Source organism: Herpailurus yagouaroundi, unplaced genomic scaffold (genome assembly GCF_014898765.1).
Source record: "Herpailurus yagouaroundi ecotype Mexico unplaced genomic scaffold, PumYag 28, whole genome shotgun sequence".
Classification (NCBI taxonomy): domain Eukaryota; kingdom Metazoa; phylum Chordata; class Mammalia; order Carnivora; family Felidae; genus Herpailurus; species Herpailurus yagouaroundi.
Window position 1 is genome coordinate 133,168,971 of NW_024412376.1, and position 23,442 is coordinate 133,192,412.

General features: G+C 43.2%; 1 protein-coding gene across 4 annotated transcripts in view; it reads left to right on the plus strand.

The window, feature by feature from the left end:
• Positions 1-9,446: 9,446 nt before the first annotated feature.
• BEND4 (BEN domain containing 4) overlaps positions 9,447-23,442 on the plus strand; it is a 38,891-nt gene continuing 24,895 nt past the window's right edge. For 3 of the 4 annotated variants that reach the window (XM_040484831.1, XM_040484857.1, XM_040484850.1), the window contains exons 1-3: positions 9,447-10,060; positions 15,812-15,949; positions 17,439-18,005. In XM_040484831.1, the coding sequence (XP_040340765.1) occupies positions 9,571-10,060; positions 15,812-15,949; positions 17,439-18,005 (1,195 nt within the window). In that variant the 5' untranslated portion in view covers positions 9,447-9,570. The remainder of the gene's footprint in view (positions 10,061-15,811; positions 15,950-17,438; positions 18,006-23,442) is intronic. The other variant, XM_040484842.1, reaches the window with a different exon arrangement.

Below are 23,442 nucleotides of genomic sequence, written 5' to 3' on the forward strand. Positions count from 1 at the left end.
CTTCTGTAGTTTTCTTCCTTCCTGTGAGATGCCTTAGCATCCTTCTGAGTTGAACGAGCCAATAAATTTCCCTTTTGCTTAATCTGGTTTGAGTTGGGTTTCTGTCTCTTGCAACCAAAAGAGTCATAATATAAAAGACTAAAAGTTTAAATCACTGCCTTGACCTCTCCCAGAAGGTGCCTGCCTGAGCTGAATGTATTTCCCTCTCTTACAAAAGACTGAGTTTCTTTTATATCCAATAAACCCATCGACATTCTAGTTTGAATCATCCTCTGATTTTAATCCATTTCTTCCTGTTTCATGCCCTGCTTAGCCTGGACTTCTGGCCAATGTGATTACTCTCTAGCTGCAGTAACTTAGTCTGTCTTTGCAAAGACAGGGCCATATGCTGTTTGCTCATAAACAGCAAAATGCTCAAGTACCCCCCCAATGTGAAGTGGTCTTCCAAGTGGCTACCTCGATACCATGATGCATTTATACCAGTGACACTGCCATTGCTTCAAGCAGTGGTTCTTAAGATAGCCGTATATACAAATCACCTGAAGAGATTCTTAACCCACCAAGGCGATGAGGTCTTGCCCCAGAGGTTCTGTTTTAATTGGTCTGGGGAAGGTCCTGAGCATCATCAATCTTTTTAAAAATTCTCCCAGCCAAGGTTAAGTCAGCCAAGATTAAGACCTAAAAAAAAAAAAAATCTATATGTGTTTTTAATGATTTTTAGGTTTGAATCAACTAGAATAACTTGTTCTCTGACCGTGCCTTGGGGATGGGGTTGGAGAAGGCATGGAGGTGTCAGCCCTATGTAACTCTCCTTCAGTATCTCCTGGGGGTGTGCTTGAATTCATTAAAGCACAGTGAATATCTCCAGGGGTATGATGGGGATGATCAAAGGCCCTGTTCTTAACATCACTTACACACTGTCCCTGTCTTCTGTGGCCTCATGGGAGCCCAGCGTTTGTGCCAAAGTGTGCATATCTGTTGTGTGGATTGGTCTTCTGCCTATATATATTATTCAAGTTCTGGTAGACTTGTTTAAAAAAAAAAATCAGACACTTGACCTTTCTGACAAAACTCACTTTGGTTAACAGAGATGATGTCATAGCCCACCTAAATGGTATATGTATTAATTTTCTAGGGCTGTGATAAGAAGGGACCACAAACAAATGGGCACACAGACACACACAGGGAGAGTGCCATGGGAAGAGGAAGGCAGATGTGCAGGCGATGCTTCTACAAGCCAGGGACACCAGAGATGGCCAGCAAAGCACCCACCAGAATCTAAGGGAGGTCGTGGGACAGACTTTTCCTCACAGCCCTCAGAAGGAACCAATGTGGCTGACACCCTGCTCTTGGACTTCCCTTCTCCAGAACTGTGAGACAAAAACTTTCTGTGGTTTAAGCCACCCAGTTTGTGGAACTTGGTTACGATAGCCCTAGGAGACAAATATAGTCCCTTGCAGAAAGGAAAAGTCTATGATTCTGTAATCGTTCACCTTTAATGCTGCCTGTAGTGATCAGGGGAAAGACCCAGAAGTCTAAATAACCCAAAAGCAGTAAGTTAAAGGGTCATTGCTGATCTTTATGCAATGCATGAAATTTATTACCAGCTGCTTTTTGAAAACAAAAGAAGAGGAACAAAAACCAAAACTTTCCTTTTTCCTAGCCTAGAAAACAAATTCCAAAAGCCTAGCTGCCTGGGCATTATACAAATCCGTTAGAAAATTATCATAATTTTTACAGCAAAAACATATTTCTATTGGTCTTCAGAAATGGGTACTAACAGAAGCTTTGTTAGCAAACCATGAAATACTCCAAGCAACCAGTGCATCAGTCAAATCCAATTGCTTTCTTGGTTAGGGACATTTGGCATGGATTAATTTATAGAAAGCCCAGTAAACTGTATAACGTGTGATGTTAGGAAACCTCAAGTTGCCCTTATTTGAGACTGTATTTCATTGGCTCATTTCAGAACCTTCTTCATGGAAGCTGGTCCTTCTGGGGTACTTTGGAATAAGATGTGGGGCTAAACACTAATTAACATTGTGAACTCATTCTGTCTTATTGCAATACAATACTCATACAAAGAAATTAAGAGAGGGCAGAATGCATCTTGCTGGTGGAGGCTGTTAACTCCACTAAGAACCTGAACGCATCTCTGACTTCCTGTTACCACATCTCCTCAACTTTCTCTTAATGACTTTTTTCTTTCCACCATTTTCCCTCCTGGCTTTAATATCCAACTTTGTTCTCATAAATATCCCAAGCTCAAACTCCTGCCCAGGGTTCTTTCGGCTCTTTGGGAGAAATGTTCTTCTAAAAATTGGAGGAAAGTGAAGAATGGAGAATAAAATATTAAATTTACTAAGTTTGACCAGGTATGTTTGCTACTTTGATTAAATAGAAGAACCTTGACTTAAGTTAAATCCTCCAGTGACCTGCTTTGTGACTTTGGGAAATTTCTTCAATTCCTTGTTCTTTAGTTCTCTTCACTTTATGTGAAATAGCCCTAACATATTGTAACAGTGAATGGGTCAATGAGTAAATAAACTAAGCCATTAACCTGACACAATTAGACAATGATGGCCAATTCTTTTGCTGGAGCCAATGGGAAACTGGTGCTCTCTTTCCACACAGTTGACAACTGCTGGTAGCTAGATGAACACTACAAGGGAAGAGCCTGCCAGAGAATGAAAAAAAACACAAGGAAAATCAGAGGAGAGAAATGGAGAGAGAGATCCTTCCTAATAACATCAGAGAAGGATTGATGCCTATTCTATACCCAATACATGTATATGTATATACATATACATATAAATATATACAGTCTTCAGGGTCTTGTGAGCCATAAGCATTTTTATGCTTAATCCATTTGCATTAGGTTTCTGTCACTGGCAACTAAAAGAGTCCTAATAAATATATGGAATCCTGTTAGTGAGAAAAATAGTAATTAGATCAAAGGTGGCTGTTCTTTTCTACTCTTTAAAAAGAATGTATCTGTTCTAAAAAGGTCCTAGAAGTTGTCATATGAAGGAAAGGGAGGGGACTGAACTTCCTCTGAATAGCCCGAGGGCCAGCAGTTGGAAGAAGCAAATTTGGGTTCAAGGTAAGGAACACCTTTTCATGACCCAGAGCTGCATAAAATGGAACAGACCCCCTCTTGAATATGTTCTGTATCCATGTACCTTTCTTTCATCCTCACTGCTGCTGCACCAGTCCAACTCATCTCCGCTCCCATCAGAGTTACTACCAGAGCCTCCTAAAGTCATTCATGCACTCAGCAGATATGTGTCAAGCCTCTAATCTGTGCTAGGCACGATGCTGAGGACTCAGCAGGGAGTAGAACACATAAAAATGCTGAGGACTCAGTAGGGAGCAGAACAAAAACCCCTGACCTAAAGGAGTCTGCATTCTGCATAGGGGAAACAAGCAACTTACAAGTACCACATACACATGACATATGGCGCTAGGTACTAGATGGGAAAGGAGATGGGGAGCATGGGTGGAGGGCCCAGTTGCAATATAAATAGAGTGATCAGCGAGGCCCTCACTGAAAAAGAGATGCTAGAGCTAAAGAGATAGGCTAGGGACTGATGCAGATATCTGGGGAAAGAATACTTGAAGCAGAAGAAATATTTGAAGCAGAAGAATCTGGACAGGACATTAGGGCCTCTTCAAGACCAGTCAGACTGGAGTAGAGTGATGGAGGGGGTGGGAAGAAAGATTGAGGTCCAAGAGGCGGTGGATGGTTGTGGATCGTGACAAGTCTTAAGAAAGCAATTGCACAGGGGCGCCTGGGTGGCACAGTCGGTTAAGCGTCCGACTTCAGCCAGGTCACGATCTTGCGGTCCGTGAGCTCGAGCCCCGTGTCGGGCTCTGGGCTGATGGCTCAGAGCCTGGAGCCTGTTTCCGATTTTGTGTCTCCCTCTCTCACTGCCCCTCCCCCGTTCATGCTCTGTCTCTCTCTGTCCCCAAAATAAATAAACGTTGAAAAAAAAATTAAAAAAAAAAAAGAAAGTAATTGCACAGACTCTGGGTTTTACTCTATGGAGGAGAAAGACAATAAAGGGCAGTGGAGAGACATGATTATATTTTAAAAGGGTCACTCAGTTGCTGTTTGGAAAATAAATTGTCTTCCTGCTGCCAATCTGATTCTCTACAGTCCACTGTCCACAAAGCAGAATGAATCTTCTAAAACATTGTCCAGCAATCCACTCCTGGACATTTACTCCCCCCAAAATAAAGTTTACATCCACACAAACACCTATATGTGGCTTTTCAGAACTGCCTTGTTTGTAACAGTCCCAAACTGAAAACAATGAGAATGTCCTACAAATGTAGGCACAGTTTGTATGTAGGCAAATGGTTAAACAAATGGAGAGACATCCCTGCTATGGAATACTACTTGGCAATAAAATGGAACAAACTATTGATACACACAACATGGAGTGATCTCAAGGGCATTAAACTAAGAAGAAAGTCTCAAAAGATCACATATTGCATGGCTCTATTCATATAACTACAGTTACATGAAAAGTGCCCATTGGAGGAAATAGATGAAAGGTACCCAGGACCTCTCTGACCTGTCTTTGCAACTTCCTTGTGAATGTGCAATTATTTTCAAACAAAAAGTTTACTTGAAAAAAAACTGTAGAAAAGACATTGTGTTCTGGCGGAAAAGTCTGCATTGTCTACGAAAAAGTCTGCATTGTCTACGTATAGCACATCCTTCCCAGTTACCTGATTCTATTCTTTCATTGTCTTTGAACTATTTTTACACCTTTGAAAGTTTAGATAACTGATAGACATGCAAACTGTCCTGTCTGATAAAGGTTCCCTTCCCCTCTCACCTGCATGCCCCCTCCATGGAAACACGAGTTTACACATGTTAAAACCATTTACTCATTCAATTCAACATTGCCTTATTCCATATCAATCTGTGTTTTGACTTTTCCTTTGAATACTATGAGGGCATTGAACAAGTTAAAGAAAATCTTTAACATCTGTTCATTTTTTTTGTCTGTATGAGAATCATAATTTTACTTTTTCTGAAAATTATCTTTTAAGAACATAAATCAGGTGGTGTCACTCCCCAGCTTTACCCCTCCCAAGCTTCCTGTTGCAGTTAAAATGAATGCCAGGGGCACCTGGGTGGCTCAGTCAATTAAGCATCCGACTCTTGGTTTCAGCTCGAGCCATGATCTCACAGTTTCATGAGTTTGAGCCCTGCATCAAGTTCTGTCCTGAGAGTGAGGAGCCTGCTTGCAATTCTCTCTCTCCCTCTCTCTGTCTGCTCCTCACCTGCTCACACTGTCTCTGTCTCTCTCAAAAATAAATAAAACTTTTTCTTTAAATAATAAACAAACACACAAATAAAATGAATGTCAAACATTTTCCAAGGTGCACAAAACATGGCCAAGCCTGGGCCCGGTTTGCCCCTGGGCCTCATCTCCTCACTCTGCCCCATGCCAGGACACTCCAACTACTTGCCCTTGCTTCAGCTCCATGAGAACATCAAACTTGTTCCTACTTTATGGTCCCTGCACCTGCTGTCCCTCAGCCTGGACGGCTCTTTTCACGGATGGCTTTTTTTCTTGAGTAAACTCTCAGCTCAACTGTTCCACCTCAGAAAGATCTTCTCATACACACTATTCTATCAAAAGTAACATCCCCATCCTATTTTTTTATCACAATTATTTCTGAAATACTGTCAATAATTGTGCTATTATTACATATGCTTTTTATATATTAATATTAGTAAGATAATCATATAAGCATATACATTTATGTATTTATTATATTATGTAAATGTGATATGCTAACATTGTTTGGTTAGTTTCTAGTTTATTTATTACCTGCCCACCCAAATTCCATAATAGTAGGATCTTGGAATCTGGTTCCATTATATCCCCCAATGCTTAGAAAGGTATCTAGCACATAGTAGGCATTCAAAAAATATTTGTTGAATAAATCCTTGGGTGAAGGGCACCTGGCTGACTCAGTCAGTAGAGCATATAATCATGGGGTCATGACTTCAAGCCCCACATTGGACAAAGAGCTTACTTAAAAACAACAACAACAACAACCAAACAATCCTTGGGTGAATGATGCTTCTGGAAGTAGTGAGGTATTCAGGTATCACTGGAAGTATGTAGGCAGGGTTTGTACAACCACTTGGGAATGTCATAGCAAAACCATAGGCATAGGCTCGGTCACAAGAATAAAGGAGCCTGAAGGGCTCTTCTAATACTACAAGGCTAGGATTCTATGGCTACTACACCCTTTCTGTCATGCAACGGGAAAAGCAAAGTAATCCTCAGACATTTTCCACCAAATGATGGTGTGCACACTCCTATTCCTGCCGCAGTATCATCTCCGCATTAAAATGTTGAAGCTAATCAGACATTTAATTTCAAAGTGGAAGGTCATTATCTTGTCACAAAATTTTATTCCAATTACTTTTTTTTTCTATTATACGAAATGAATTAAAAGTAGCACAAAACATTGGGAGATCAAACAGTCAATCAGAAGCTCATTAAATATCATTGAAATTGGTGCAATAAAAAGCATTTCCCATGGCTGGCTTATTACTTAAAAGCTATATTCTGGATGGCTCAAGGAATTGACATGCTGCCAATCAAAAATCACCCTGTCCATAAATAGCCACTTGGCTTTTAAAAGTTCACTACCTTTTTTTTTTTTTTTGAGATAAGAGTAAATATCTAAAGAGATTTAAAGCATAGGTGTAATTACCATCCTATCAGCCCCTATGAGACCCTAAAGAGAAGATATCAGCAAAGTCACCATCTGATAATTTAGACTATAACTTACAGAAAGATGCTTACAAAGTGCTACCAGTGATTTTATAAACACTTCAATACATTACTTATGTCCGATACTCAGCTAAGTACAAGCCCAGGCAGGGATTAGTGGCCAGTTACAATTTTAAAATTGAGTTCAACTATACAGTTGGAAAAAATGCCCATTTTATTTTCTCAAGAGTGATTATAAAGCGCTTCATTTATCTATGGACTCAACTGTTAGCATAAGACCTGAAAGTTGATCATTTTCAAATTTCCAATATTTTTCCACTAGGAGCCTTCCCCCCACCTTTTCTTTTAAAGCTGGATCACTAATTTTAGCATTTACTTTTACAGAAACGACCACTTTTTGACATATAGGAAAGTAGGTCCTTTTAGCTGGGAAAATATGACAACAGAAATACTGTTCCCAGTCTCTTAAGGTGTTTAAGTGGTGAGGATGATACAAACAAAAAATACATAAGCAAAAGAGAAAGCTCTCAGGCATAGGAAATTACTTCTTCAGTAGAAGGACTCAAGAATCTCTCCCCTTGAAGCCACCTCACACACACACACTGCCACTACCCCAATTGCTTTTCAAAAGCCACAGCTTATTGGCAAATTATCTGGGAGTAAAGTGGGAGGGAAACATTTCGATGCAAAATTCAGAACTGCTTTATAGGAAGAAAAGTGTGGGAAGGTTTGTTATCATTTATTTCCTCCAGTATATCATTCAATTTCAGCTGTCTCACGTCTCAGAAGCAGCTCCCCCATTTCTCACTTATGTGCCTAAGAGACATCTCTTTGGCATCTCATTCTCTCTCCCTGTCTTTTACCAGCATTTCATTATTTCTTAACTGTCCCTCTCACGCTTGTCTCCTTTTTTCCTAGTGATCCACGTGTCCTCATTTAGCAGTTTTCAGAAGCCAGGGAGAAACGTTGCAAATAATGTTAAATATGATTAATATCTTGAATTCCTTGAAATATGACATGCATGAGTTACAATGAAACCTCTTTTATTTCCCCATGAAATGCTTTTGCATAATGAGAAAGAAAATGTCCTCTATGCCCTAATCAGCCCTGACAGTTCCTGGACTCCCAAATACTTTTATTTATGGCATTATTTATTTCATCTCTAATAAATGGAAGGGGGGGGTACCCACAGCATGATCTGAGGAGGTTGCAGGAGAAAGGGAGACTATCCTAGGTGGAGGAACACAGAGGCTGAACCAACGGAGAGAAGGCTTCTAAGAGAAGGGAGATATGGGAAATAAGAGGAAAAGACCTGAACCCACAGAAGAAAATGGGTCACTTTCCCAAGATTAAAAGGAAAACTGAAAAGAAATGTTAACTTCAGAGTGGAGAGAGGGGAGTCATATATCAGAGAGGAGATGCACCCAGAATCCTAAACCTGGAAAATGAAGACTGACGGCTGGCAACCAATGTTCCTGGGAAGGAGTATGCTGGCATTGGAGCTGACCTAGGGGAAGGCTGATTTGCTCCAAGGAGCCTCTGGGAGAGGCCAGGACACTCCTCTAGATTTGAAGACAGCGCTACTCCATGGGGATCCTCCTCCAGACTACAGAGGCTCTTCTCTCATTCAAATAATTACTAAATTGTGTGTCTTCCAGAAACATTGGCCTGGTGGCCCCAGATGCAGTGGGCGATGCAGGAGGCAAGCTCTTAGGCCGCTTTGGTTCTACAAGCACATTTACGTATATATCAAATGACATTGTTGAAACTATCTAATCACCATCCCAAAGGGAGGTATCTGGTCATATTTTTCCCTCAATTGCACAGACAGTCTACGTGCCATGAGAAGGAGTGAGGATATGAATTCAAATGATCTGGATGCATCTCTGCACTCGACTACACATTCCCTGAGTGTCTGGCTTTGGGCAATTACCTCGCGAGCCTCGGTTTACTCATCTGCAGAATGGAGTAAATGATTCTGTTACACACTTTCGGGGCTCCTATGGGAAATTAATAAAATAACGTAAAAGTCCGACGCCCTGTGCGGCCTTGTGATATGCATGAGCTCAAAGACCATGTGGGCAGACCCCGAGAAGTGCAAACAACGCGCAGCGACCATGGATCAGGACCTTCAAGACGTTCTTTACAGAAGATTGGGGGAGCAATTCCCCGTGGGCAGAACAACTGGCTGTGGGGATACCTTCCCAAAGGACACACGCCCCGCCCCAACTACTACCAGCCCCTCTGTGCAACCCCGAGAGTTTGGGGTCACGTAGGGGGCGCCAGGGGCTCATTTCCGAAGCTTAACCCCGCCCGCAACGGCAGAAGCCTCAAGTCTGCACGTGGGGCTCCAAAGTCTCGCGCTGGCCGGAACCTCGCCCTGTTTACCCGCGCGCCCTCGGGATCCGGCTCTCCCCCTCCCTCCCCCCGTCGGAGGCGCACACCCGGCGCGCGGACCCCACGGGCGGCGGCGGCGACGCCAAGCCCCGCCCCCGCCCCCATTATCATTAGCAGATATTACCCTAAACACTTGCTCTTTACCTCCTTTCTCCCTCCAGGCATTGGCGAGGCGGCCTGTCAATCAGCTCTCGGGCGGCAGCCCCCCCGCGCGGGGGCTCAGCTATGCCAGCCTCAGCGACAGGCGGCAGTGGCGGCGGCGGCGGCGGCCCAGGCACAGGCACACACCCTCCCACACGCGCGTACTCGGGCAGAGCCGGCGGGCGGGAGGCGGAGGCACCCTCGGAGCCCGGCGCCCGGCGGGGAGGGGGCGTGCGACCGGGGACCGGCCCCGAGGCGCAGGATGGAGGAGGAGATGCAGCCGGCGGAGGAGGGGCCCAGCGTCCCCAAAATCTACAAGCAGCGCAGCCCCTACAGCGTCCTCAAGACGTTCCCCAGCAAGAGACCGGCGCTGGCCAAGCGCTACGACAGACCCACCCTGGTGGAGCTGCCGCACGTCCGGCCGCCGCCGCCGCCCCCGCCGCCTTTCGCGCCGCACGCCGCCGTCTCCATCAGCAGCAGCGAGCCGCCGCCGCCGCAGCAGTTCCAGGCGCAGAGCACCTACCCCGCCGGGCCCGGCCGGGCAGCCGCCGCCGCCGCGTCGTCGTCGTCTCCATCGTGCACGCCCGCCGCGTCCCAGGGCCACCTGAGGACTCCGGCGCCGCCGCCGGCGTCCCCCGCCGCCTCATCATCCTCGTCCTTCGCCGCCGTCGTCAGGTATGGCCCGGGCCCGGCGGCCGCCGCGGGCAGCAGCAGCGCGGGCAGCGACGGCGCCAGCCTGGAGCTCAGCGCAGGTACCAACTCCTGGGCGCAACTTTCCTTCCCGCTCGGCCGCGGGGAGGGGTGGGGGCCCGGGAGCCAGAAGCTGGGCATGGCGGACACCTTTTCCGCGCGCCGGACTGGCGGGAGGGTCGTGAGGGGAGAGCGGAGAGGTGGAGAGGGGCGAGTGCAGTCCGGGCCGAGAGAGAGTCGGGCGTCCGAGCGCACCCCTGAGGCCTCCACGCGCGGGCAGCAACTTCTAGAGGATTCCCCGCCGCCGCCGCCGCCGCCGCGTGCGGAGCTTCCGACGGCGCGCGCGCCTCCTAACAGGTGGCTCCGCGCTCGGTTGCGGCTTCGCGCCCAGGAAGCCGGGCTGTGGCGGTCGGCGGCAGGGGTCTTTCGGGCGGGGGTCAGAGAAGCAGGCTTGGCGCCGAGGCCGCGCGCGGGACACCCCAGGGTGACCGCCACGGCCGCTCCCGGAGAGGCTGGGGCTGCTCTGGCGGCGCTCGGGGACGCCTTCCCTTTATCCTCGGCTGTTTCACTTTTTCCTTCCACTTCTTCATTTACCTCTCTTTCTTCTCCTCTCGTTTTTCCTTCTCTCTCTCTTTCCTGGCCTTCTGATTATCTTTTTAATCACCTCTTTGGTGCACTATTACTCTGTCGCGGTCCACTCGGCTGGCTCTTGGGTTCTTTTTTTTTTTTTTTTTTTTTTTTTTTCTGTGCGCTTGTGTTTCTCATGCGCGCGCTGTCCGCTCCCTCTGCCCCTCTTTCCCCACCCACCCCAGAGTCCCAAACCGTGTCAGACAGCGGGTTCCTCTGCACCAGCCACGCGGGTGGACCTGACGCTCGCCTCTATAGCAGACTTTAGGGAAGGAGACGTCCCGCCCCTCCCCCCAGCCCAGAAGATTCCCCCACCCCCACCCCCACCCCGGGCTCTCGGGGCCCGCCGCTCATACCCCTTCCCCACCAGGAGGGTGGGGGCTGCACCCCGGGATCGCGAGCCTCCCGAGCATCTGTCCTGCCCCTTGAAGAAATGCCTCTCCACCGGGAGGCTGCAGGAGGTCCCCTGGGAAAAGCCAGCTCTCCTGCGGGTTAAGCTATGGGAGGTGGGCTGGTAGAAAAGCCGTAGCCTGGGGGCCTGGCCCAAGGGCCCTCCGCGTTTATCTCGCTTATCAGAACTAAAAGTTCCTGCTCAGGCCTCTTTTGGTATGTTAGAACCCCCCAAATTCTGCATATGGGTGAGTCCAAGGTTTTTGTCCTAATGAAAATGTGAGCATTGTCTCTAAATGAGTTATAGACGCCTATGCTAATGTTATGTTGTTTGTCAATATTTTGACACATGAGGGATTGGTTTTGAGAAAGAAAATCTAATTACAGGTAATAGTGAAGACTTACTGTTCTGTCACATGTCTCACTGATTTGGAGCTGTTTGTTGGCTTTGAGTGGGGTTCTTGTGTAGGGGTCTTATTGTTGGTGGGGTGGGTTTTTTATTTTCAGTTGCCCTTGACCCAATATTCTCTTGTGTTTTTATATTCATTGTTAGGCTACCCATCCACTTCCATTTTTCTCATTTTTCTTCTGTGTTCTCCCCTTCTTAGTAGTAGGTTTGTGTTCTTTCTCTCTGTGTTTGGAGTCTTATTTATACTACTTTTAGTTCATGCCCGTGTTTATTCCCTAGTTCTGCTTAATCTTTATCTTTTTTTATGTTCTTTCTCAGCAGTTTGGGTTCTTTTCCCATGTTCTGTATTTGTTTACTCCCTTGCATAACCTTAGTTCCACCATGTTTACTGGGGGAGGGTTCCCCTTTTTTATCTGCCTGTTCAGTCTTTAATCTCATCTTGCTCTCTCCTTTTAGTCTTTGCTGTCTTTCAATCTTTTATTTCCTTTTACACACTATAAATCTGCTCCCTCATTGCCATTTTCATCCATAGTTTTAACCTTGCTTTTTCCTGCTATTTTTCCTGCATTGTTTCTTTTTTCTGCACCAGCCACTTGCTGTCCTTTCCATGCTCCTTCCTACTCTGGCAGTGTCCTTGCTGTCTTTCATTCACAAGGAGTTTGTGGGTGTTGTTTTCCTTTTTCACCTTGTTGTAAATGTACTCTTTCAGTGTTTCTTCTTAGCTAATTTTGTCTCCATCCCCAGGTGGAAATCACAACATCACTGAATCTAAAAGAGTGAAAAGGGGCTTTGTTTGATACCCCTGAAACTCCCTATATTTTTTATTACCTTTTATTCTTAAAGGCTGCTTGCTTACTTGCTTTCGTTCGTTCTTTCTTTCTTTGTTTCTTTCAGGTCATAAAGAGTAAGCTTGATAGCACCAAGGGCAGGATGCCATTTGCTTGTTGGAAAAATGGGAATTGGATAGTAGGTTTCTTCCATGCAATGAAGAAAATGGTCTGGCAGCAAAAAGAAAAAAAAAAAAAAGGCCATAGTACTAGACATCCTGAATTGTGGTCATAATATTAATCATTGATGGACAAACCCATCTCTTAACCCAGCACAGAGATGTGAGTGGCCATCAGAGGGACAGTCACCTTAAGAGCTGATTGGCTCTTTGAGGAACTAGTGGTTCCACTTTGAACCAATGAGCATGTGTGTACAGACAGACACCATTTAAGCATATTGAGGAGGGGGCTGGAGGAGGTGGTAAGTTGCTTGTTGCACCCTCACAGAAGTGTTACTGTAGCCTCAAGGGCCACCTAATAGACTGAAAATAGCCAAAACATTGATGTGATGAAATGAGTCAAGGACAGAAGAGATAAAACTGAGCGTCCAGCGTAAAGGCAGTGAAAAGATGAAAAGGTTGAAGTGAATCTTATTTCCCATTAAAAGCCATAAACCATTGAGAGGAGAAATGTGATTAAAAATAGATTTTTCAGCATTCTTATAAAATCTCATGAAGAGTATAATTTTCCCTAAAAGGGGTAATATACCATGGTTTTAAAAGCGTATTTTTCCTCTGTGGGAGGCTTAGAGTTAAAACCCACGTAGATCTTGATATGCAGCCTAAATTTGGCATCAGGAAATGGGAAATTGCATCTTTAAGCAGAGTACAATCAAAAATGAATTACAATAAATCCTATATAATTGCATAGGTCATTCTCTTTAATGAGATTTTATTAACCTGACTGTCAAGCTTTTGAGTCAGGCAGATATTTTATCTTCTTCAACTGATAAAAGTGTCAGCTATAAACCACCATATAAATATTCATAAATCTACACATCTGTGGCAGCCTATCAGCATCATTCTTTTGGACATTAAAAGCATTCTAATTACTTTCTGTCTAGCAGAGCTGAAATGCTGCCTGTTATAGTATGTGCTTGGCAGGCATGATTGCTTTTGTTTGCCATCACAAATAGCAGCATCCTATTTTATATACCGATGGTCCAGAAAATATTCAGGGATTGACTGAGCAGGATGAATATTAGGAAGCACCATCTGGTTTTGATAGCACCAAGTATATTAACTCATCTGTTAATTTTTGACACATCATTGATTTATTTATTTAGAAAAATTGCATCCTGTTTTGATGTTTGCCATTATGAAAAAAAATTGGATGGCATTTTTTTTTAAGACATAGTTCATTGATTTAAGACAAGGGTGATGTTTCCAAAGATGCTTTTATTTTCTAACTTCTATTTTCTGTGCCTTGAAGTCTTCTCTTAAGAAGTTATATTAATGTTTTAAGGAAATCATCTATTTTGAACTAGCTGGAAATCCTTTTGGTAGATATAATGTATGGATACATGATAATAGGTCACAAAAAATTTTTTCTGCTTCTGCATTTTTAATATTAATATATTTCACCCTCCGCTGGGCTAAAATCAAAAGGTTACCACTAATCTCGATGGCTGTGATCTCCTTCATAGTAACAGAATACTCTTGGGTATGTGCTGTGATGGGCAAATTCCATTCAAGGCTTTACTTACAAAGAAGGACATTAAAGTAAGGCGCCTGTGTTTGATTGCCGAGTTCCCATCCCTCTTCTTATTCACTTATCAGATGTAGGATGGCTTAAACCACTTACATTCAGAAGAATTTCTAGAAATGAATTTTTTAATTATAAATAATCACGGGTTCAGATTTTGGAATCAGACTAGGCAAAATTTCCAACATGATACTATCCCAACAGATTGTGCAGTAGAGCAAAATAAATTACAAGTGGTCACTTTATAGTGCTTCGTGGTTGTGCTGTATGAATATTTTGTGGTGTTAATTTTAGAGAAGTTAAGAATAAAGTAGGTAGTTTTAAAGCCCCTTTGTAAACTGTTGGTGTTCTTCCCTGCCATCTCTTGAGTGGAGCATTCTGTAACTAGGGAAAAAAAAAAAACAGTTAAAAAATTTCAAAATACATGTTCATACTTTGCTCAATTAAGAATCATGGGTCAGTGACCATTCAATTGTGTTCATATGAAAACAGAACTTTTCTCCATTTCTTAGCGATAATGAGCATTGCACAGTACTTGCATTTCTAATTATATTCTGTCTGGAAAGCTAAAGTATTGCTGGCTGCAATATGTAGTAGGTAGAAAGATTTGCTGTTTTCTGCCAAGTGTAATAATAATAATATTGTTCATCATATCTTTCCGTATATTGACGTTAAAACAGTATTTAAATATTTTAAGGTACCAAAAAGGAGAAATTCAACTTTTTATGGTCGTTATTTTTGCATCTATCAATTCTGAGAACAAATTCAGAATGAAGCATTTGTAAAAACTGAAGGCAAGAAGTGTTTTATGGTTGTAGCTATTCTCTGATACTCTGGGTGCACTTTAATACATTATCTTCATAATGTAGTGTATTACATAATGATTTTTTTCTCAGCATATTACAAGCTTATCCTTCAATTAAGAAAACAAATCATGCTTGTCCCTAAGTCAGATTTTTTCCCTTAAAATCTATACTCTAATGTGATGTATCAATATGATTAAAGCTACTGAGTGTGTTTTAGGACATTGAACAAATATATTTGAGCAATTCTTTATAGCCACTTCTATTTTAGCCTTTCTTTGCATATTTTGTTCCTTTCATCAAGGTTACGTTAAAGGTGTATAGGCTGTAAATCAGTTAGGGCCATGCTGATTAAAATGCAAACAGTAAATACGACTTCAGGTCTAGAATGGGATTATAGGATTAAAATGAATGAAAACTGCCAGTGTGCTAGAATTGAAAATTCGTGATCAATAACATTCTTTGATTTTACTAATAAAACAAAAACCCGGAAATGAAGACCACTGTGCAACATCTTAAGGCTTCCCACTTTTATGGTTCAGCTGTTTACTTTGTTTATTTGGTTTTGGTCAGTGTAAAGAATTAATACCCAAATATTTAAGGTCTTTCCCCATTACCTTTTGGTTTAAATCAGGGGCTCAGTCCTTCCCTTCCATCTGGCAGGGGGCAGAGGCATCAATTCCACTGTTTGGTGTGTAAAAGATACTTCTTATATCCATCTCCCTTTTCTCTAGTATAGCAAGTGAACTTTGTCCTGGCTGCTGCTTCAGTGAAGTTCCCAGCCCATCAATCAATTCTAGCCTGAAACTATGCCTGACATCTGGTTTTCTTCTTCAGCACTCAAAATCACTGTGTAAAAAACAGGCCTGTGCCTAATATTTGTGGGATTTAGGACAAGAGTACAGATGCAGGCGTACATACCATATATCTAAATAATTAACAAACTATTAAATAAAATATGTTCCGTCCACCTCCCCTGACAAATATACCTTAATGACCAGATCTGACTTTGGAGTTTTCAGCCAGCCCATGGCCTTCTCTCCCCACCCCCAGTTTCATCTTCTAATAGGAGGAGCCTCACATACACACGAATGGATGCCCCCGTCCAAACTTCCAGGCTCTGGCACCATGGTCTATCCTTGGGAGGATGGCTCAGGGAAGAGTCCAGCACAGGCCCTCGAAGCAGTTTAAGTAAGGAATTCCTGGATCTTGGGTACCTTACCATGGGGAGGGGAAGGGATGGAGGAGGATGATTAGGGCAGGGCCCCCCTCCCTATGTCTAAGGGTGGTACTGCTCCTAAGCATAGGAAAGCACCATGGCAAGAACAAAGTAGTCCCGTGGACTCTCAGCCTACCCAGAATGCAGCCAAAGCAATGTCCAGTGTTACAAATGAAGATCTATATATTTATGAGAGGACCCACATGCATTCAGTAAATATTTTGTTGTTCCCATAGAAGCCCTCAAACATTTCACCATTTTTCATTTTTAAAGTTTTTTCCCCTGAGCAAAAGATAGAGCCAACATTTTCAGAGACAGTAGGTAGCTAGTTAAATTTCTATCATAAATACTTATTGGCATCTAAAATCTACAGTATTTTGTTTGTTGCCATTATTCTGGATAGGGAAGAGATGAAATGAGAGGCATCCTATAGCTATATACAAGCCCTATAAAGTATCTCTGTATATTTATAAATAGCCCATTCTGGGTGGTAGTCCAGAAAGAAGAGGCTGCACCTCGTGATATTTGCATTAGGGTGAATTTTCAAGATCCAAGACTGACAGAATTAAATCACATTTGCACAATTTTTGAGGTGTTTTTGGTTGTTTGAACTGATTGTTTTCCGTTTGCTTTTTATTTTTCACTGATTGACAATTAGTATGCTTTAGAATACATTTATGTCAACTAACCAGCAGTCTGGACACATGCCATTTAAAAGATTTGGCAACCTAACGGAAGAGGCTCGTGGAAGAAGCACTACTGCTTTTTACATGATACTTGTAGGGATTGGCCTAAATATTGGCCTTGACAAGAAATCCAAGTTCATAGATAAATGAAGAGAAAGAATAGTGAACACAGATGTTGGATAACACAGTTTTGCTTTGGGGCTCATCATCTTTTGCCTTATAGGCCATCCTTTGTTTTACTTTAGATGTCTAGTGAGCTCTTCAAAAAGACTTATCTTTCTTCTCCAGTTTGCATCTGGAAGCAACGTACTCTCGTCAGGGATTGTATCACCTGATTAATAGCAAGGGCATGAGGGCACTCCAGAAATAGAAGTAATGATTGCTGTAAGCCCTCCTATCAAGGAGGAATTGAGTCTGCGGTAGCTGGCTCAATTCGTTAGAGTAAGGATCTTAATGAAGCCAAAGGTGTGAGTTCAGACTTGTACAGGCCAGTTAATGCCACAGAGAGGGAAATCTCTCTGTGGTGCCCAAAGTCACAGTGCAGCCATTTCCCAGAATGAGGGACTGGGAATGACTCTTCAGACACCCCTCTGGTTGCAGAATGACAGGAAGCTATGCATCCTACTAAAAGTACATTCACTGTGTTACCTTGGTTTGGGATGGAGAGTAGAAATACATAATTTTAACATTTTTGAATGTTAACCTCAAAATTGAGGACCTTACTTACCCTTGTCTTTGGCTGTCCGTCTCTGATGTGTTTTTTCATGTGTTTCAGAGAGTCGTATGATCTTGGATGCCTTTGCCCAGCAATGCAGTCGAGTTCTTAGTCTCTTAAATTGTGGAGGAAAACTACTGGACTCCAACCATTCTCAATCCATGATTTCTTGTGTCAAGCAGGAAGGCTCGAGTTATACTGAGAGACAGGAACAGTGTCACGTCGGGAAAGGGGTCCACAGTCAGACATCAGATAATGTAGACATAGACATGCAATATATGCAAAGGAAACAACAAACTTCTGCCTTTTTGAGGGTTTTCACTGACTCCCTACAAAATTACCTGCTCTCGGGGAGCTTTCCAACTCCAAACACCTCATCAGTCAGTGAGTATGGCCACCTGGCCGACGTGGATCCTCTGTCAACCTCCCCCGTGCATACACTAGGTGGCTGGACCTCCCCGGCGACATCCGAATCCCATGGTCACCCGTCCTCTTCTACACTGCCCGAGGAGGAAGAGGAGGAGGAAGAGGAAGGCTACTGTCCTAGATGCCAAGAGCTGGAGCAGGAGGTTATTTCACTGCAACAAGAAAATGAAGAGCTCAGACGGAAATTAGAGAGCATCCCAGGTACTGTGCCATATTCCTTGCAAGCTAACTGCAGATCATTCCTTCCTGGTGTCTCTGTGTGCACGCGTGCATGCACGCATGTATATGTATGGTTTTGGCCAGTGAGGTAAAAAAGTTGAAAAAACAGGCATGCACAGGGTGTCCTTACCCTTCCAGTACCACACAGAAGTTTCAGGATAAACTACTAGCCTTGTTCTATGTTTAAGTCCAATCTTAAGAGATAGAGGCCTGAAGACCACCGCCCTATTCAAAGATGTCTCTGTCCATATAAAAAAGATTCCACACGTGGTGCAATAAGATTGAAATAGGCCAAGTACCGTGAGCCTGAGTTTTCTTCAAAATGTGGCCCTCTTTTTTTAAAAGCGGCTTTTGTATTTTTAAAGATTTTGTTGTATGTGTTTTATTAGTTAGTAATAAAGATGAAAGTGAACTGATACCTTCGGTGGTTGGACTTGAGTAGTACTGAACAAGTGGTCTCTTCTGTTCCATTCATTTCTTGCCATTCTTGTTAAGTTTCAACAGGTATCTTCTCTTTTTAGCATGCAAGCTCCCTATTAAATGAGCAACTGTAAACTGAAAGGAAAAGATCAAAGACTGACCAGTAATTAAGCAGATCTCAAACTATTTGTGCCCCTGGCAAAGCAGGCACTTCCTGCCTCTTAGAGACTTTAGATTTGCTGCATAGTAAAGTCATCTTTATGGCAAGATCTTCTCTGGGTTGCAAAGCCATTTTTTTTTTACTATTTGAAAAGGTACCAATTTTGCTTATACCTTTGAATTCATTCCTGCATGTCTGTGGCTTACAAAAGATAGTGAGATCGTTAGCTAGAGCAATATCTTCAAATCCTTTTAATCGTGCAGCCCACTGATAAAAAATTTTGAGAATGTATCCACCAATGTACACGCTTCTTGGTTAACACATACATGTCCTAGTATACTAATAAAGTATATTTCAAAATAAAGCATATATAGCATGTTAAAAATTTTAAAGGCCGATACATAAATATAAATAGAAAGTATGTTCGTTTCCTAACTCAGTGTCTTTGAACCGCCCAGTTTGGCAACTGACTTAAAAATAAGGAAATATTGAAGAACATCACCCACTTGTTTATTAGTTCCCTTAGGAAGCAAAAAACAAGTGTTAAGAATTGCCAGATCAGAAATCTATTTTCTTTCTGTCCTTTCATTTAAAAGCATTACTCAAATAGACCTGAGGTTTGGTTCAGAATATTTTGGAATTAGGTGTAATGCAGTCATGTTGTGGGGGAGTCGTGTGTGCAGGAGGTGAAGTAAACTCATTCTCTCTCTGGGGCGCCTGGGTGGCTCAGTCGGTTAAGCATCTGACTTTGGCTCAGGTCATGATCTCCCGTCTCATGGATTCAAGCCCCCCATTGGGCTCTGTGCTGACATCTCAGAGCCTGGAATCTGCTTTGTATTCTGTGTCTCCCTCTCTCTCTGCCCTCCCCCACTTGCACTGTGTCTGTCTCTCTCTCACTCTCTCTCAAAAAAAAATACTAAAAAAATGTAAGAAAACATTCTCTCTCTTTGCAGTTGAGCGTTGGGGTTAGATAAAAGGGCCGTGGTGTCTTCCCAAGTCAGGAAGGCAGGGACCACAGGAGACACTGGGTAGAGGTTAAAGAATACAGTGGAACCATTGTTCCACTGGGTTCTCCATGGCAGAGAAAGAGAGGGGTGTAGCTAACATGCTGGGATTTTACAGCTTTAACAATTCCATAAATTATGGTCAGTTAATTATGGGTTTGATCCGACCCAAAGGGGTGTTTTCCATCTTACTCCCCACCCTCCTCTCTGCCTTTCTGGGGGAGAAAATACTATCCTGGAGATCAGCCAATTTTAGATACTTACATCAGCCATTCAGAACTGTGGGTAAGAGTTTCAGAGCACAGGGACAGGTGACACAGAAGTCCAGAGTGGTATTGTCTAATTCCCAGTCCTAAATGTTTGACCTTGGTAAATATCAAGCAAATTTGGGGTTTAGTCCTCCCATTTCCCAAACTGTGCCAGGTGGAAGAGCTGTGTCGTGGATATAACTAACTCACTGCTGACCTGCCACTAATCACCGTCTTTTTCCATTTCCAGAAAGATGAAAATGCTGAAATTTCTTGAGCCTTCTTGATGGTCCAGTATTGAAGGACACTTGTTGAAATTAGGGTGTGGTCACCACTGTTAGTGCAAATATTCCAGCTCTGTTGACAGTCCCCTCCATAAACTTGAATCAATAGCCATTTCATATGGAGAACCATGATTGCTATAATTCATACTGAAACTCAACTATGTAAATAAAAATCAGTTTGTCAATTATGAACAGAAAAAACTTAGTGTAAAATTGAAGAAAGATTAGCTTATTTAACACATGTACTCATTACCTAGGGACACCTTAGTATTGGGTGTCCAGTTGAACGTGTCACTTGCAAACCAGATAGTGATCACCTAAGAATCCACCTTTCATTCCATTAGCTACTAATTTTGTGGGGGAAATCTGTAACTTTTAGACAGTCGTTTGAAGAAAAGTGCAGCAAGTAGTACACTCTGGTTTTGCATCTAACGAGTATTTTGCAAGCAGTAACTCTCCTGTGGAATTTGGGATGGATTTTCCTTAAGAATCATCACTGTTTCCCAATGGCTTCAAAAGACCTCTGTTGTTCCAGAGGGCAGTGCGTTTCCACGGAAGCACCTGCAACCTTCCTGGGTAGAAATTACCCTTATGTTTGATATAACTGTATTTACAGCCAAACAGGATGGATGAGTACAAAGGAGAAAGCATTCAGGGCGCCTGGGTGGCTTAGTTGATTAAATGTCCGACTCTCAATTTCAGCTTAGGTCATGATCTCATGGTTTGTAGGTTCGAGCCCTGAGTTGGGCTCTGTGCTGACAATGTGGAGCCTAGTTGGGGTTCTGTCTCTCCCTCTCTGTCTCTGCCCCGCTCTCTCTCTCTCTCTCAAAATAAAATAAACTTCAAAAAGACACAAAGCATTCAGAGGAAATAAAGTTAACAAGAAGATAGGGACACCTGCCCCAGGTCAGAGCTGAGACCCTGGTTTTAGTTCCTTCTCTGCCACTCCAGAGTTGTGCTATTGAGAAATTTTGAGATTCCTGTTTCTTTATTTTCTTTTCCTGAAATAAAGCATTCGTATCTAGGAAGGGCAACTATAAAAGAGGATGGGAAAGTGTAGACCTTTCTAAAGAAGGAAGAGTTTGGGGAAGGTGCACCTCCAGCACCACCTGGGAGGGCTGGGTAACTGTTTTATTTGTGAAACACTCCACAAAGTCCTGTTGATTAATATCAGCCACATGCAAGCAAGGGGCTTCTGGAGAATAATACTCTGACTTCCTGTCCACAGTTACTTGCAGATGTAGGCGATTAAATATTTTATCCCAAGGAAAGAGCATTAGCACTTACTCTTTGGTGTTAGATGATCACACTAGAAATTAAGAAAGTCAGTTGAAAAGTTCAATTTTTTAAAGGCAAGAAAGCAAAGATAGGTTAAAAGTAAAAAGCCACAGAATTGATATTTAGATCAGGATTACAAAAAGTTGAGACGTTATTAAAAGAAGGAAAATGTGGGGCGCCTGGGTGGCGCAGTCGGTTAAGCGTCCGACTTCAGCCAGGTCACGATCTCGCGGTCTGTGAGTTCGAGCCCCGCGTCAGGCTCTGGGCTGATGGCTCAGAGCCTGGAGCCTGTTTCCGATTCTGTGTCTCCCTCTCTCTCTGCCCCTCCCCCGTTCATGCTCTGTCTCTCTCTGTCCCAAAAATAAATAATAAAAAACGTTGAAAAAAATTTAAAAAAAAAGAAAAAAGAAAAAAAAAGGAAAATGTTGGGAAATCTTCTCACTGGAGAGGGTGTCAGTTTAGAGCTGGCATGTTTGTTTGTTGGGAGAGCGCGAGCAGGGGAGGGGCGGGGGGGGGGACAGAGGATCTGAAATGGGCTCTATGCTGACAGGCTGACGGCAGTGAGCCCAATGTGGGATTCAAACTCACAAACCACGAGGTCATGACCTGAGCTGAAATCAGATGCTTAACCAACTGAGCCACCCAGGTGCCCACTGCATGCTTGTTTAGAAAGCATACAGTCAACACAAGATGAGAGAACCTAAGGGAGGATAGATACAAAATACTGTATGTCATCTAATTTAAGACCCATTGAATGCAAGATGCGCCAATATTCTATGTTCCACTAAGAAAGAAGGAAAAAACACTGTGAATCATAATTGCATCTTTGAACAAGCTCAGAGATTTTAAAACACGAAAAAAATGCGGGTCTTAGGATCATAAGATATGGTAATTTAAAAAAATAACTTCCAAAGTAAAATAATTATGACATATTAAAAACACCTTGAGATTGGGGGTGCCTGGATGGCTCAGTTGGTTAGGCGGCCAACTCTTGATTTTGGCTAAGATGATCTCAACAGTTTGTTGAATCAAGCCCCACATTGGGCTCTACCCTGACAGCAAGGAGCCTGATTGGGATTCTTTCTCTTTCTCTCCCTCTCTGTTCCTCTCCCACCTGTGCTATCTCTTTTCGTCTCTCAAAATAAAATAAGTAAACGTTTTTTTTTTTTAATTTTTTTTTTCAACGTTTATTTATTTTTTGGGACAGAGAGAGACAGAGCATGAACAGGGGAGGGGCAGAGAGAGAGAGGGAGACACAGAATCGGAAACAGGCTCCAGGCTCTGAGCCATCAGCCCAGAGCCCGACGCGGGGCTCGAACTCACGGACCGTGAGATCGTGACCTGGCTGAAGTCGGACGCTTAACCGACTGCGCCACACAGGCGCCCCAAGTAAACGTTTTTTAAAAATACCTTGGGATGTTCTAAGTGCCAGATAGAAGTACACTATTAATGTTATCAAAGAATTTTCTACTTTTATATTTGAATGTTTATTTATTTTTGAAAGAGATAAAGCGTGCGTGCACAAGCAGGGGAGGGGCAGAGAGAGAGGGAGACAGAGAATCTGAAGCAGGCTCCAGGCTCTGTCAGCACAGAGCCCAACACAAGCTCAAACCCATGAACTGTGAGATCATGATGTGATCCTAAGTCAGACGTTCAACCGACTGAGCCACCCAGGCACCCCAAGGACTTTCTACTTTTTTAAAAAGTACATTTATGATTATCAATTTATCTTCATAACTCCAAACAAATACTAATATTCCTATTTTATAGGCAAAGAGGTTGAAACCTGGATAGGTGAAGTCTGTGGCAGAGCTAGGATTATTATTTTTTTTAAGTTTATTTATTTGACTTTGAGAGAGGGAGCATGAGCAGGGGAGGGGCAGAGAGGGAGTGAGACAGGGAATCCCATGCAGCTCCACACTGTCAGCACAGAGCCCAGTGCAGGTCTCAAACTCACGAACCTGGAGATCATGACCTGAGCCGAAATCAAGAGTTGGATGCTTAACTGACGAAGCCACCCAGGCA